Raw genomic sequence first — 14,225 nt, 5'->3', positions numbered from 1 at the left:
AGAGGCAAGTGAGGTGATGTTTGGCTATGCAGAGAAACCATTGCAGCTTGTACAACTCTCCTCTTCAAAAGGATAACCCCAGCCATCTGGGGGTTTCAAAGCACTCTCTCACAAGCCTTACCCCATTTGTTAACATCTCAAGTGTCTTCAGACACCCACTCTTGCAAGAGTTTCAGGACTTAGCAGGTTTCACTGACCCTACTCAACACAATACTACTTTGTTTTACTTTTGCTGGGAATTCGGTGAGGCCTGTATGAAAACTAGCTTTCAAAACATGCTCAAATTGGGATGCAGTCAGGTCCGGAGGAGGCATGCTTGCATCTGAAACAGCTCAGTGAAACTTAACAGCTCTTACTCAGAGCATAACCTGTTTTTTAAGGATGTTCTTTGCACTGTACACTCTCCTGGAAACCTGGACGTGATTGTACCCCCTCTCCCACTTAGAAGAAGTTTCCCAATGACCTTGTAAAAGCTATTTTGGATAACAGAAAGGTTGAAAAATACGAAAAGAGTGGTTAGTAACAAGAATATGGTTTCAGCAAGGGGTAAGTTCAACCCCAAATCACAGGAATTTTGTGAAGACTGAGCACCAGAATATGTCCAGCAATTTGATGCCGGTAGGAGAGAACTAGGCAAGGAAAATAGCTATTTCCAGACTTCTGTAAAAGACAGGTCTGTCAATACCTCTGGCATGTCACAAGCCAAAGGCCATCTCTTCAACTAGCCCTGGATTTCCAAATCCTAGAATCCTGCATGCAACACCAACTGCAAACAGTTGCTAACTAGTCTCATTATCTGTAAATTTATCACATCGCTACTGTAATACCATTTCCTACTCCTTGCATGGCAGTGACCAAAGCCTCGTCTTGTTCAGAGGCAACTGTTCCCCAAGACATTGAAAGGACCGTTCCCCAGGTAGCTGTTGTAACATAATCAGCGATGGGGCTAACCTGCACCACAGAACCTGGCTCCAGAGGTCCGTGGAAATGGGATGTTAGAGTCCTGGTAGGAGCCATAGGCATTGGAGACCCGGGCGAACGTGGGCAAGGGGGGTGTTACGGAGTTTGACAAAGCGTAGGGATTGCTGGACGTGCTGTCCTCTTGGTTCTGAAACAGAAGTTACCCAAGAAGTCACACAGGAAGGAAACCCAGCTGGAGCACTAGGCATCGCAGGGCCAAGCAGCCTCATGGAAGGTGCTTGCTCTTTGAGCCAGAGCAGATCAAGCACAGAGCATGGTTATTGCTCTGGCTGCAAAGGCACTTACAAGCACATTTACCTTTGAGGAAAGGGCTTCTTTCCCACCATAGCTATGTTGAAATACAGAGCTTAACTTAGGGTGAAACAGTGGGAAACTATACAGAAAATCTGACCTTCAGACTCTGGATATGAATCTCAAGACAGGGAGTTGAGCTAAACCTGATACCTCAATGATGCAAGTGAGACAAAGGCTCCTTAAATAGGAATGCCATACAACTGCAGGGGGTCAAATGCAGGCTGGGAGTCTTGAAGTGAGGAAGGCAGGTGGTGCAAAACACTGGGGGACCTCAGGCCTATCCATAGGAATTTTGGCTGAAATCTGCATTTATTTGGATAAAGAGTACTATGGCTTAGGTCTAAAGGAATTCTTTAAAGGCAGCAGTGCATGGCTTGAGTCATCAGATTTCCATACAATGGAGAAAGTTCCCATTCTTACAACATTATTGCTGAAATCAAACAGAATTAAGCCTTTCCATGTAAAAAAAAGCCCTTTATTTGTGATGAATAAACAAAACCTCTTGGAAAGGAAACCTGAGGAGACTCTCCAAGCTTTTCCAGAATGCTAAAATCTCCCACTCTGACACACATCACCCACACACAGACCTAATACCTGACACAGGGATGCTGAGTAGGTATCACAGATCTCTCAGCTAAGGGCAGAGCGTGACTTGGATTTATCTGCAGTATCATCCCTACAAAACCTCAGCACAAGGCTTCAGAAAAAACAGACTTTCACAGCTTTTTTTTTTTCAAGGGAAAAAAACAAAGACCCTAGAATAGGACTAGCAGGATCTTTGACTAGAACTGAGGAGATAAAGACATCTGCCACTGCCTTTCAGACAAGAATGAATCCATCAGCTCCCTGAGACCTCTTATCTTCTCTCACAGATGATAATCATGCCCTGGCACTCAGTGAGATATTCTCTGAGCTGGGAAACTACCATGCACCACTAAGATGCTCCAACCCCCAGCCATTCCTGCTAACCTCAATATCAGTGAGCATGCAGAGTTCCCCAAAGCAGCAAATCTTCAGGGCCTGATTTTCAGAAACAAACACATCTAATCATCCGCCCAGTTTTCTTCAACATTAACCAGAAGTGCTTACACAAATGTAATGGCCAGTCACAGGGGTCTATTTACATGTCTAATGAGGCCGGACTCTCACTGCAGAGTCATAAGTGTGGGATGTGGGAGAAGACAACAAACTAGGGCAGAAAGCCCATGCAGTTCTCCATACCACAACAGACTCCAGCCAGGAGACCAGCTGACGCAGGCAGGGCTCCAGGCAGCTCTGGTTCCGCTTCACTTTCTGCAGAGAAGTGTCTTTCAATATCTGGAATTCATACAAGATGCAGCTTGAATCATGGTTACATCCACACCTTCCCCACATCCTTTTTGGTCTGCAGAGCAGCTAAGATGCCAGGATCCAGAGAGGCCAAAGACAACACCTAACATCCACTGGAGCCACACTGACCCACTGGTGTGCTGTTTGCTTTGAGGAACAACTGTGAGCTTTGATCAGAGCACTGAGGGTTCACCTAGATTCAGCACACTCTGAGCCAGGATTTGGGCTTCTATACTACTGTAGCCCATATGTTTCATAGCAGTTTGTGGCAAATTGGATCAGTTTTTTTCAGGAAGGAACCCAAATTGATCCATCTACTTGCTGCTGGGGAAGGGATTTCATCACCAATACAACTCCTTACACTAGATGATCAAACATCTGCTCTGGAATTAGCAGGGCCTGTGTAAAAAGTCCCCTCATTTTTAAAACAGTTTGTGGAGGAGAGCAGGAGGCAACATCCCAGCTCAAAAATATTATCTTTCTGCAGCTGGATGCTTAGCTGGTCATTTTGTCTATTATGGTGTTGGAGCCATCTGCGTGAGGAGAAGGATGTTAGGGATCCTCAGGCAATACACATCACACCAGAATAGAGTAGCAGTGAAGAACACATGTTTAAAAAGCAGCAGTGGAGAAAGGCAAATACTGGGCTGCAAGGCCAACAAAAACCTCACCCTAGGAGCTCCACAATGTATCAGTTCAAAGCAACCTGTGGTATGCCTTCAGGAAGGTCAGATGTTTTATTGTGTCAGTAATCTAGACATCAAGTGTCCAGCATTTATATATTTATAAAGACAGTGTATACTCCCCACACACCTTCAGCAGCTTTGCTTTCATGGAGGCAGTGATCGAGGTTGGGTTGATGAACTGGAAGGACGGTGCAGCATTATTGGGGTACTGGACAGGGAACATCACCAGCATCCTGACTCTGTGGTTGCCACAGTGCACTGACACTGTACAGCTACGACTCACTGCATCCATCTGTGAGGAAAAGCAATTGCTCTGTAGTTAGATCTCCAAGGACTTTCAAACTTATAGTGGCTTAAGTTCATGCTGAGGGGCTGATTCCTCTGCACACCCATAAGATGAAGTCATGCTGTTTCCAAGAGTAGTGAACACAGTGACAGCAAAAAAACCCCAGGCAGATGGGGACAGACTCGGCTCGCACTAGCAGACTGCCCATCCAGCATCCCAGCATCTGGAGACCACAGCCAGCCTAGGTAGCGCCAGGAATCAGGCTCTACTCCCAACAGCCACTGCACCCCAGCCCACTTCACTTGGCCCTGGAGAGCTCCAGGCCCAGTGCAGCAGTAATGGGCACCATCTAAGATCACATACCACTGTCTCAGAAAACTACATCAGGATCATGTCGTGAGCTCTGAAATCACAGGGGTGGGGAAAGGAGACAGTCAGCTGCCTCAAGCCTCCCATCCCAGCACAGTGCTGTGTCTCCAGCCAGCTTCCATGCACAGAGGAGTATTTGGCGTGCAAGGGAGATGCCAAAAATGAGAGAGTGAGTGCAGCATAAGGAGGGCTCAGCAGATCGGGTTCATAAACAGTTGAAATGAGATCAGCTGCATGTAGTGGAACAAGTCACTTTCCACTCTGCCATCGAGGCAGAGAAGAGAACACCATCCAGCCTTCTCGGGACCAGCCAGTGTACTTACTGTGCTGAAACACCTCCCTCACTCCCAGTGTCTCAGATTATCCTCTTTCCTACTATCCCTGGCCAAGAGGATCTCTATGGCTCAAAATAAACCTTGTTTACAGAGAGTAGTCACTGCAGCAAAGAAGGTTCCCCTCTAAAGGCTCCAATGAGCCAGCCTGCCCACATCCCCTCCTAACAAGCCAGAAAAAGGAAACTCTTTACCTCCACATTGACATTTCGGATCTGCACGTTGATCAGTGAAAACTCCTGCTGCAGTGTTTGAGGCAGTCCCAGTTGGTCCGTTTTCTCTCCCACCAGGGGGTCATTCAGGAAATCTTCTTTTAAGGCTGACAGGAAAGATGGAGAACAGGTTGAGAAAAGCTGTAATAGACAGACTTTTGGCATGCAATGCCAGGAGGCAGCCAAGACGGCAGGCTTTCCTCTGCTCTTCTGACACATGGAGGTTTGAGTTTTACCTGGCAAAGACCTGTGAGCTGGAGGGTCTCAGCTGTTGTTTAGAGGCAGGCTTCTGAGCCTTGCTCTTCAAAAAAATAAACCTGTCTGCACATAGGTTTCCAGGAAGTTTAGAGAAGCTGCCTGTACTCTGTATAGCCCTAAATGGTCTGTCTCTGCTCATTTGAGACCCCTTCTCCTCCCTACACAGTACTGCCAGAGTCACAAACAGCTGAACTGGAGCCTCTCAGATCAGCAGGAACGAATTGCTGCCAAAGCAGTCTCCAGGAGGAGCTCTGGTCTTTGGGATTCACACCCCACTGCTCTTGGTTTTCATGGAATGCTTCCAAAGCATAATAAGGCTTCGAGAGAGAGAAGAGGGTATTTCTGGCCCTAGTAGAGGCTTAATTCATTTGTAGCAGCCGTTTGCATTTAACATCGCAAAGCACTCTAGTGTTTTAACGGTCTTTAACTCATCTAAATGTTGAGTCTAGCCATCCAGTTCCAACAGTTTTCAGGAGTACAATAACCCCTGAAGGCCAGAATACATTTAAACAGCCAGGCAAGAGCTGCAGGACACAAGGAATTATGGTTAAGATAGCAAACTTGACTGAGTTTCAGAAGAACTGGTCCCTGCCTGTGGTCGTGCCTGGCTTTTGCTGTGTATCTTGCTATGTACCCCCATTAGGGCAGGGGCAGCTCCTTCTGAAGGGTGTTTCGCTCTGGCACTGCTTCTTAAGAAGAACAAATGTATTTTTTGATGATTGTTCCAAGGACACAAGGGAAGTCCCAATTATTCAGCTGTCATTCTTGAGCTTGCAATATCACATTGCAGACTATTCCTAGCAAAAAAATAAATGACAAGAAATGCAAAAAAAAAGCTATTCTTTTACAGGCATTTGCCTAAAAGTTACTGACTTTGCTGCTGGGACAAATAAATCTCATTTTACTGCTGCCCAGTGGGTTGCTGAATTTGGATAGGTAGGATGCTTAGCTACTCATTCCTGTTTGAGATTTTATTATAGTGCTTAGATATACTTCACAAAAGGGAGCTGAAAAGGGGATTAAAGGAAGATCAGTAGCTCTCATGGAAGATAATTATTTCTAGCTCAAGACACCACATAGCTTACTGAAAAGCCATCTCTGAGGTTCCCAATATGGGCAGTACCCTCCCTTTGTCTTCTCCTCCCATTCCCTTCCAATTAGTTTCTAACCTCCCAAAGCCCACATATTTGTCTAGATTCCTAAAGATCGTTTAGGCAGCAGCCAGTGAGGAGAGCTGTACACTGAAGACACAGCTGGTGGGCTTTCTGATTTACCTGCAGAGCGCTGTTCTCTTCAAAGATCCCCCCAAAGTGCTTTACTAATGTAACACGGACTTTGCAGCTGAAATGCAGCCACCTCCAGGGTGAAACATCGACAGTCCACAACAGCTTTTAGGCTAGAAAGAACTGAAATTCCTACCTAGGGACTTGCTTGTGAATTGATCCTGCAGTCATGGCATTTACAGCAAAATCTACCCTGCTACAGAAAAGCCATTTTCATTCCCTTTGGTGGCAAGGGAAACCCTACCAATCTGAACCAAAGCCAGACCCACACAGAAACCACATAGGACATATGAATGTGACCTCATCAGGGACAGTGAAAGAGTTAACTCTCTCCTGTGGAAAAAGAGAGGTCAGGCAGCCAGAATGAGAACACTTAATGCTCCCAGCTGGAGCAGGAGAGGCTGTGCTTCCCCCGCAGTACTGCTCATAGGGAACACAGGTAGCCAGGGCTTTTTCTATCATATTATAAAACCCTCATGTAGACAGAGGTGCTGACGTCTTTTAGAAACTTGTTCTGTTGCCACATAGGACAGGTGGCAGAGAGGAACTTCACTGGGATTTGCTGGGCAGGAAACTTTCAGTTAGGAAGAGATGCCTTCCCTAAGGGACCTCACAGCTAGCTCCTTTATTCAAAAGGACAGATATTGGACCACTTCCTCCCTTTCTCTCCAGTTTGTTGGCAAGTCAACAGGAGAATCAAATCACTTTCCTGTAAGCCCCTCACATGGGGATCCATTGTAGCACCCTGCTACAGTACAGAAAGGAACCATGAATTTAAACCCAAGCTGACACAAAGACATGGGAGCACCCAATTCTTCTTCCTCAGTATTAGATATAGAAATCTAGATAGCTTTTTCACATGCATGTCATCACCATGGATCTCAGCTGCTGCAATCTCTTCTATTCTGGTACTTACACCCTTCAAACATTAACACCCTGAATGTTTAACCTGGCCAGAGCCTTAACCACATAAACCCTCCTTTGCATTCCTTCCCTGTATGCCTTCTCTTCCACAAAGCCAAATCAATGCTTTCTGTTAAAGCTTCTGACCCTTTCCCATCCACCCATCTGGTACTCAGAAGTCGGAAATACCATCCCTCCTCCTCTGCTCTGCCAGCCTTCAGCCACCTCTCATCAATACCTGAACAAAAATTCACAAGCTCTCTCCATACTACTTCTGATGGATGGGAGAAGACATCGATAAACATCTCCATGTTAGGTCAGTTCACACAGTGATCCCAGCAGAAATGTTTGGGTACCAGGTGTGATGTAAGCAACTTGTGTTAGAGTGCCTTACCCACACACTCCCCCCTTCTGTGGGCTCATCTCTCAGCTTAAACTAATCTACCTTCTTAAGAGCCAGAACTTATGTTCCGATTGCCTTAGTTTTGGCAGCAAGCCACAACTATGACCTAAAGAGAATGCAATTAAATGGTATTAGTGACAAGGAAGAGCTTCATTTTACAGCTAGGATCATTGTGTTAGAGGAGAAAAAACTTGGGAGGACCATCCTGAGGAACCCCTAGTGTTCTCCCTCCTCTCAGATGTGGAATCCATTAACCTTTGAAACAGCACCACTTTGTGCTTTGCCTACAATGTTACTTTCTTATGCCAAAATGCATCTTCTTCCCAACACAAAGACAGCTGGTGTTTGAAATTCCATGACCCATCACTCGTCTCACCTTCCTCATCCCCATGTCCAGAGTTATGCTGGGGCTCCGAGTCCTGGGGGTGAAGGGTCTTGTCTGGCTCTGGCAGATGAGAAATCCCATCGATGAGGTCCTCAACTCCATCCAGGATATCGTTAGCACACAGCTGAAAAGAACAAACATACCCACATGCTGCACAACAGAAACCAAGCTGCGGAAAGAGCCACACTGAACAACTCATTTGCCCAGGGAGCTGGATTTACAAGGTAGGTCTGTCCATGTAACAGGCATGACTAAGACCTCCACATTGTTTCTGTGACAAAGACAGGTGATCTTCCACTTTCCAGCACACTCAGCTCTGTCACCTCAGACAGCCTGGCCAAATCTCCTGCTCACTTACAAAGCCACTTAATTGACAAGGCCAGTCTAAGTAACAGAGGTTTTACTTTAATCAAAACTAAAGCTGACATGACTTTAATTTCTTGAATTAATTTGTCAAAACTGGTTTAATTTTTTAGGTAAGATATAATAGTAGCACACTTTCTGCTTTTGATATTTACACTCCAGTAGGATCTAGAGACCCAGGAACATACTAGGGGACTTAGTGTTCTAGGTCCTGCACCAAAAAGAGACCATGAAAACTTGTATTTTAAGTTCAGCACAAGAAAACAGGGAAGATGGAAGAGAAGAAATATAGGAAGGAGAAAGGATAAGGATGCAATGTAGCAAATTACAGCATTGGTCACCAGCAACATGCCATCATGTGCGTAGTTTGATCCAGACAAAGACAAGGACAAAAGAGTGGGAGCCAGCAGAGGAAGAGTAAAGGCTTTGACATGGATGAACAACTGATTTAAAGACAAGAAAAATAAAATATTCGCAAATATATCAGGTAGCAGTAAAGGGTCATTTTTCACAGAGGAGGTTTGTTACAGACCTGCAGGATTCCTGCAGGATCTGTGCTGGGACACATGCTTCTCAACATATTCATTAAAAACCTGAAATAGGAGGCGAATAGCGACATGACCAGGTTTGCTGATGCCACCAAGTTTTTCAGGGTAGTAATGAGAGTGGCTGACTGCAAGCAACCACAGAAGGACTTTACAGGAGTAACTGTATTAAAATGAAAGATGAACTTCAGTTCAAATAAATATAAACCAATGCACATAGGGGAAAAAATGGCAAGTTCAAGCTGACTGAGGGAACAAGACATAGATGCCAGGCTAAGTTGATGTCTTCACGGAATTATGCCTGACAATTTAAAAAACAAACTGAGTACTGAGAATTCTTTGGAAAGAACAAAGTACAGATCCCCATCCCGAGAAGTATACAGTAGAATTGAAAAAGGGATGTGAAAGGCAAAAGGACAATCAAATTTCTCGTACAAAGGAGGAAGTAAATCAAGACCTTTTGACTTGAAAAAGAAGGCAGCTGAGGAGGGATATGATGGGAGGTCTACAGAATCATCAGCACAGACAAGATGGCTGCTCATTTCATCTTCAATGTAAAGAAACTAGCAGGTTGCAAAATAAACAAATGAAAGGAGCTGTTTTTCCACACAACATGCAGAAAAGCCATGAAACTCCTTGTTGATAGGATGTTTAAGATGACAAAAATTTAGACAGGTCCAAGAAAAGACAGAACAAGTCTAGGGAAGTGAAACTCATCAAGCTCCGTCAAATACAAGGATGCCAAACTCAATGAGCCTCTAAGCTGCAAACTGCAGGAGGCTGGCAGGGCATTTGAGAGAAACATCACTCCATTCTTGCCTCATTCTTATCCCCTTCCAAGACATCCACAGCTGAAGATGAGACAGGGCAATACGGGCCATCGTGGCCACAGGAACCTCTGGTCTGACCCAGCATAGCTGTTCTATTAATTGCATCAGCAATTTGTAACTGCTGCCAGACAGCAGAACAAGATTTACACTGCCTGCACCAGGCTAAGAGGCAATGGAAACAAGGGGAGGAAGTGGAGGGCACAATCCCTACATTTACCTGATACCTAAAATGCCAAGAGTCATACAGTCTTGCAGCCATGGAGGTGGCATCCTCAGAGGCAATGCAAGCTGTAACTGATCTCCACCTTCCCCAAATGACTTCTACACTTCCTGTTATACAACAAAGTGGCCTTGCACTTCCACAGAAGCTTTTGAGGCACAGACACAGAGAGGCCTCATCACAGGTCTCCCTGGGGATGTTTCTGGGCTGGGGCTGAAGAGGAAAGTGAAGCAGAAGCTGGCTGCAGCTGTGTCTGCAGCTCTAGGATACCAGAGGAGTGACTGGGAGCGCAAGGAAAGGGAGGTGAATCCAGCCTGTAAGAAAACTGTCTACAGTTCAAGAGCAAAAGTGCTTACGTACCCTCTGCAGCTGAGAGTCAATCCGCCACATCCGCAGAGTCTGATCACGGGACCACGTAACCAGCTGGTAGTCTTTAGAACCTAAAAAGGAGAGAAACAACTTACAGACCCCGCTGAAGACAGAGACTCTCTCAGCCCTGTGTTTAGTGTAAGCAGATTCAAGCAAGCCAGCAGGGAGATCCAATGGATAAGGCACTAAACTGAAAGGCAGAGTGAGTCCTCTTCAGCTTTGAATTGACCTAGGTGCATCAGCCTTTATGCCTCCCTGCACCACTGTTACCACACCTCTAAATGGGGTACAATTTAGAGGTGAAAAGCACAAAGTAAGTATAACAAATGTGATGCAAGTTTTCCAACTAGGAATGAACAAGATCTACTACAATATTTATTTAAATAGAAGAAATAATGTAGTTGAGAAACAGATTTATTTTTACGATAACTGTAAAGTCAAAATATCTTTTAGTTCATCATATCTGTTTCAAGAGGCAGATGTTTTAAAACATTTCTAAGCTAAGAGAAGCTGGTTCTACCCTCCCCCTTTTTCCTTCTGAAAGGTTTGGATGATGCCAAGACAAGTTCAGGTTGTAATGAAATATATCTAGCCACATACTATCTATCAACAGATAAAGGTACACAGACTTATTTATGCCCATGTTTAGGCCTTGTGATACAGTTTAAGTTTCCCTTGTCAAACAGCTGCTACACACTTAAGAATTTGCTGCTGCACAGCTGCTTCCTACAACCCTCTGCTGAGGCACAGGGGCTGTCTAAATACAGCACAGCAGACTCTGTGGAACGAGATTCGTGCTATCGTGGTTGTCTCCACATTGAAGCGGACTTGGAATGCTTGTATGATTGATTTATGTTGCTTGAGACAAGCACAACTTCTGTCCTTGGATATATATCTATTAGCTCAGCTAAGACAACACAACTGTGGTTCAAGCCTTGTTGAATGTTCATTCACAAGCCGTCTTAGACTGTGCCTCCAGATTCTAACACAGTTCTATATTGCTCTCCTCTTTCTGAAAGAGGAAAAACAAGGTATAGAGAAGGCGGTGACTTAACTGAATTGCCCCAGCAGCTGGTGGCAGAGGGTTGGACCAGAACTTTTACACGGCACTACAAAGCCATACCACAAGTGACACCAAAGCCAGACATGCATGTTCTGTCAATGGCAGCTGAGGTGCTGGAAACAAAGCTGTGGTCTGTGTGGTTATCCAACCTCTAATATGGAATCTCCTATATTTAGCTGCCTACGCTGGAAAATTCAGTCAGGACTGAACTCTAATAGCAGCCTCTCTATCCCACACTCTTCCTCCCCCGCCTTTGCCGGCACACAGATAAGGTGGGTTCGCTAGGTCTGTGGTCTGTGATATGCTGGCGGCTGCTGATCCAGGCAGTGATGTGAGGGGTTAACTGGTTAGCCTGCAGCTCTGAGCAGGGGGAGGGTGTCTGCACTCATGCACCCATCTAATAGTTTGTACAATTTATTTTGAAAGATCCATTTAAAAATAGACTCACAGGAGAGTGGAAGCAATTAAGAGTCACCGCTGACCCACTCAGCATTAGGTGGATTTGCTTTGTTAGCATGGAAACAACAGGGCAATGCTTCTGTGGGCAGTGCCATAAAACAACTATAAACCAGCTGTAGCTTGAGGGGAGGCAGGAAAGTGGGCAGGAGCTACTCCAAGGAAAGGCAAGAGTCAAATGGTGATAGCATAAGCAGTGCAGCCGGGAGCCAGGCCTCCACACCCCTGTTTAGCTGATGGCCACAGCGCAGGGGAGAGAGTATATCCAGCCCTGAACTCACCTTCTTTCTGCTTCCTCCACTGAAACTCCAGCACCACGTCATCATGTCCCACAAAAGTGTGGACAGGCGTGTTCAAGTCAAAGACATTCCAGAGAAGGAGACTGTTCTCCCGACGGAGCTGAGGGACCATCACTGTCACCAGCCCATTGCTGAAAGGCTTGAGAGAGAAACACCCTTCCAGTTAGCCTTGGGAAGTTATGCTCCCATGCCACTGTTATCATGCTCTAATTTTTTCCTTTTCCTACCAAGAATGTGTGGGTTTTAAAGGAGCTCATCACAAAACAGAACCAGGCCTAAAACTGGGGGGGGGGGGGGGGGGGGGGGGGGGGGGGGGGGGGGCGGGTGTCCAAGGCAATTGCTGTGCAAAACCAGTGTCTTACAAGGGAAAAGATGTAGTACACTTCGAGATATTCAAGGCAGCTCACTTAACTATTTCTTTCTGCTGCTTCCTCACTTTTCAGCTGTGAGGCTGGAAGGATTTCACCCTTGATTTTTCCCATGGGATCTTTACTGCAGTTTGCCTAGAGCTGCAAGAACTGCTACCTGGGGATTGAGCCCCAGCAGCTGCTCAGGGTCACGACGCTCAGAGGAACACTGGAACCCAGTCCTACATCCTCCACCATGGGGACAGGAAAAGAGGATCAAAGATTCAAGGCCCAGCACTGGCTTCAGGCCACATTCAGATGTCTGGGGAAGAGAATGGATATGACTGACGTTAAGAGCCTTAGCTTCACATGGCTGGGTGCTTGCTCTATAAAAGGCAACAGTTCTTAGATTTGATATGCTGTAAGAGCCCACTGTGGCACACTTGGAAACCCTGGGAGTAAAAGAGGCACTCAGAGAGGGAAGAAGACCACTGCACTGCTCTGTGCAACAGGTACCCATACTGGATCCGAGTGGAAAAAAAGAACAGCAAGACCAGCAGCCACTTTCTAAGCCTCCTGCTCCCAGAGCCATCCACCTGCACCGGGGTTTTCACCCCCCAGGAGGATGATGCCCAAGACTGGGATCTCACACTGCTAGTCGTTCCTTCTCCTGAGTGCCCTCCATTAAGGATGTTGCTTTTCTAGGCCTTTTAAGCACCAAAAGGGATTTTTAAAATCAACTTAATTATGTCCAGCAGTAGAACTGGTGAGAAGCCCTTCAGCAGCTTTTCTTTATTTAATGGCCCTTTCTGCATTTGCTCTCACAGCACAAGCAGGGCTGGTGGGAGTTTCTCACTCACCGTGTATCTTGCCTTCCAGACGGGAACCTGGCAGGGAAGGATATTGAGGTATTTCCGAGGCTGACGGTAATCCCAGAACTTCAAAAACCCAAAAAGACAAGCAAAGGCAGGAGTCAGCTGGCTATACTTTCAGGCTGCAGTTTTCCATGTGGCTTGCAGATATAACAGAGCAAAAAATATGCCAGGGTGCCCACAGCATCATTAGTAATCCCATTCATTAGCAGCAGAGATGGCCCCAAAGGACAAATATCAAGCTACCAGCATCTGGCAGCATCCCTTAGACAACGAGTGACTTGGGGTCATATTCACAGTGAACATAGCTTGAGTAATCAGAGCAGGGAGACAGGCAGCCTGCTTGGGCTTTCAGAGCTACAAGGTACCCTGCAGGCTCCCAGCCAATGTGCCAGTCCAGACTGGAGGCAGGCCCACCCTGCTGTTACTGCTAATTTTGTAATGAAGAATCTAACCTTTTGCTTTGCTAGAATACACATCAATTGCATTTGCCTCAGAGCTGAGCTAAATGTGAATGAACTCCATTTGGCTGACATACAAAGCACACTATTTCCCCACAAGTAAAAGGCCCAGCATAGCAATGCTTGCAGGCAGTCTCTTATTGATAACCTGATTTGACATGAGTTTGGGAACCCTAGGGGCTGGAGTATGTCTCTCCCCAGGTTGCTGTAATCAGTCTGAGACTGGCAACACTGCATCTTAGGAAGATGGCTCTTCTGGCATATGTGGCCAGCTCCCTTCTGGCAAGCAACAGGCAGAGGTTGTTGTTTTCAGCTTCAGTACTGCCCAAACCACCACAGATATGTGGCAAACATATGTGCACCCATCCTGCAATGACTTCTCTGCCTGTTCTGTAAGCACACCCCTGGCTCAACAAACACAGGCTGCCAGAAACCAAAAAATAAGGATACAGATCTTGCCAATGGCAAGCACTCCCGAAGACTTCAGCAGTATTAGAAGGGGATCTGCTCCACCATCCTGACATCTCCCAAGCAGGAGTCCCAGAAGCAACACTTACCCTGACAGAGTTGTCCTGGCTGGAAGTGGCTAGCGTATACTCATTGTCAGGATGCCAATCCAGACCGTGGATTTTAGAGAGATGAGCTGCCAAATACTCTACTGCAGTGCTGGGTTGCCTGC

General features: G+C 46.1%; 1 protein-coding gene across 1 annotated transcript in view; it reads right to left on the bottom strand.

The window, feature by feature from the left end:
* The window catches only part of WDR59 (WD repeat domain 59), a 35,711-nt gene that overhangs the window by 20,861 nt on the left and 625 nt on the right, over positions 1–14,225 (bottom strand). The window contains exons 2-10 of the mRNA XM_041125884.1: positions 14,104–14,221; positions 13,074–13,151; positions 11,849–12,005; positions 10,040–10,119; positions 7,713–7,845; positions 4,472–4,596; positions 3,418–3,582; positions 2,497–2,592; positions 952–1,108 (exon numbers count right to left, since the gene is read on the bottom strand). Of these exons, the coding sequence (XP_040981818.1) occupies positions 952–1,108; positions 2,497–2,592; positions 3,418–3,582; positions 4,472–4,596; positions 7,713–7,845; positions 10,040–10,119; positions 11,849–12,005; positions 13,074–13,151; positions 14,104–14,221 (1,109 nt within the window). The remainder of the gene's footprint in view (positions 1–951; positions 1,109–2,496; positions 2,593–3,417; positions 3,583–4,471; positions 4,597–7,712; positions 7,846–10,039; positions 10,120–11,848; positions 12,006–13,073; positions 13,152–14,103; positions 14,222–14,225) is intronic.

The sequence above is a fragment of the Aquila chrysaetos genome, chromosome 9 (assembly GCF_900496995.4).
Source record: "Aquila chrysaetos chrysaetos chromosome 9, bAquChr1.4, whole genome shotgun sequence".
Classification (NCBI taxonomy): Eukaryota; Metazoa; Chordata; class Aves; order Accipitriformes; family Accipitridae; genus Aquila; species Aquila chrysaetos.
This window is presented reverse-complemented; position numbering and strand designations above follow the sequence as displayed.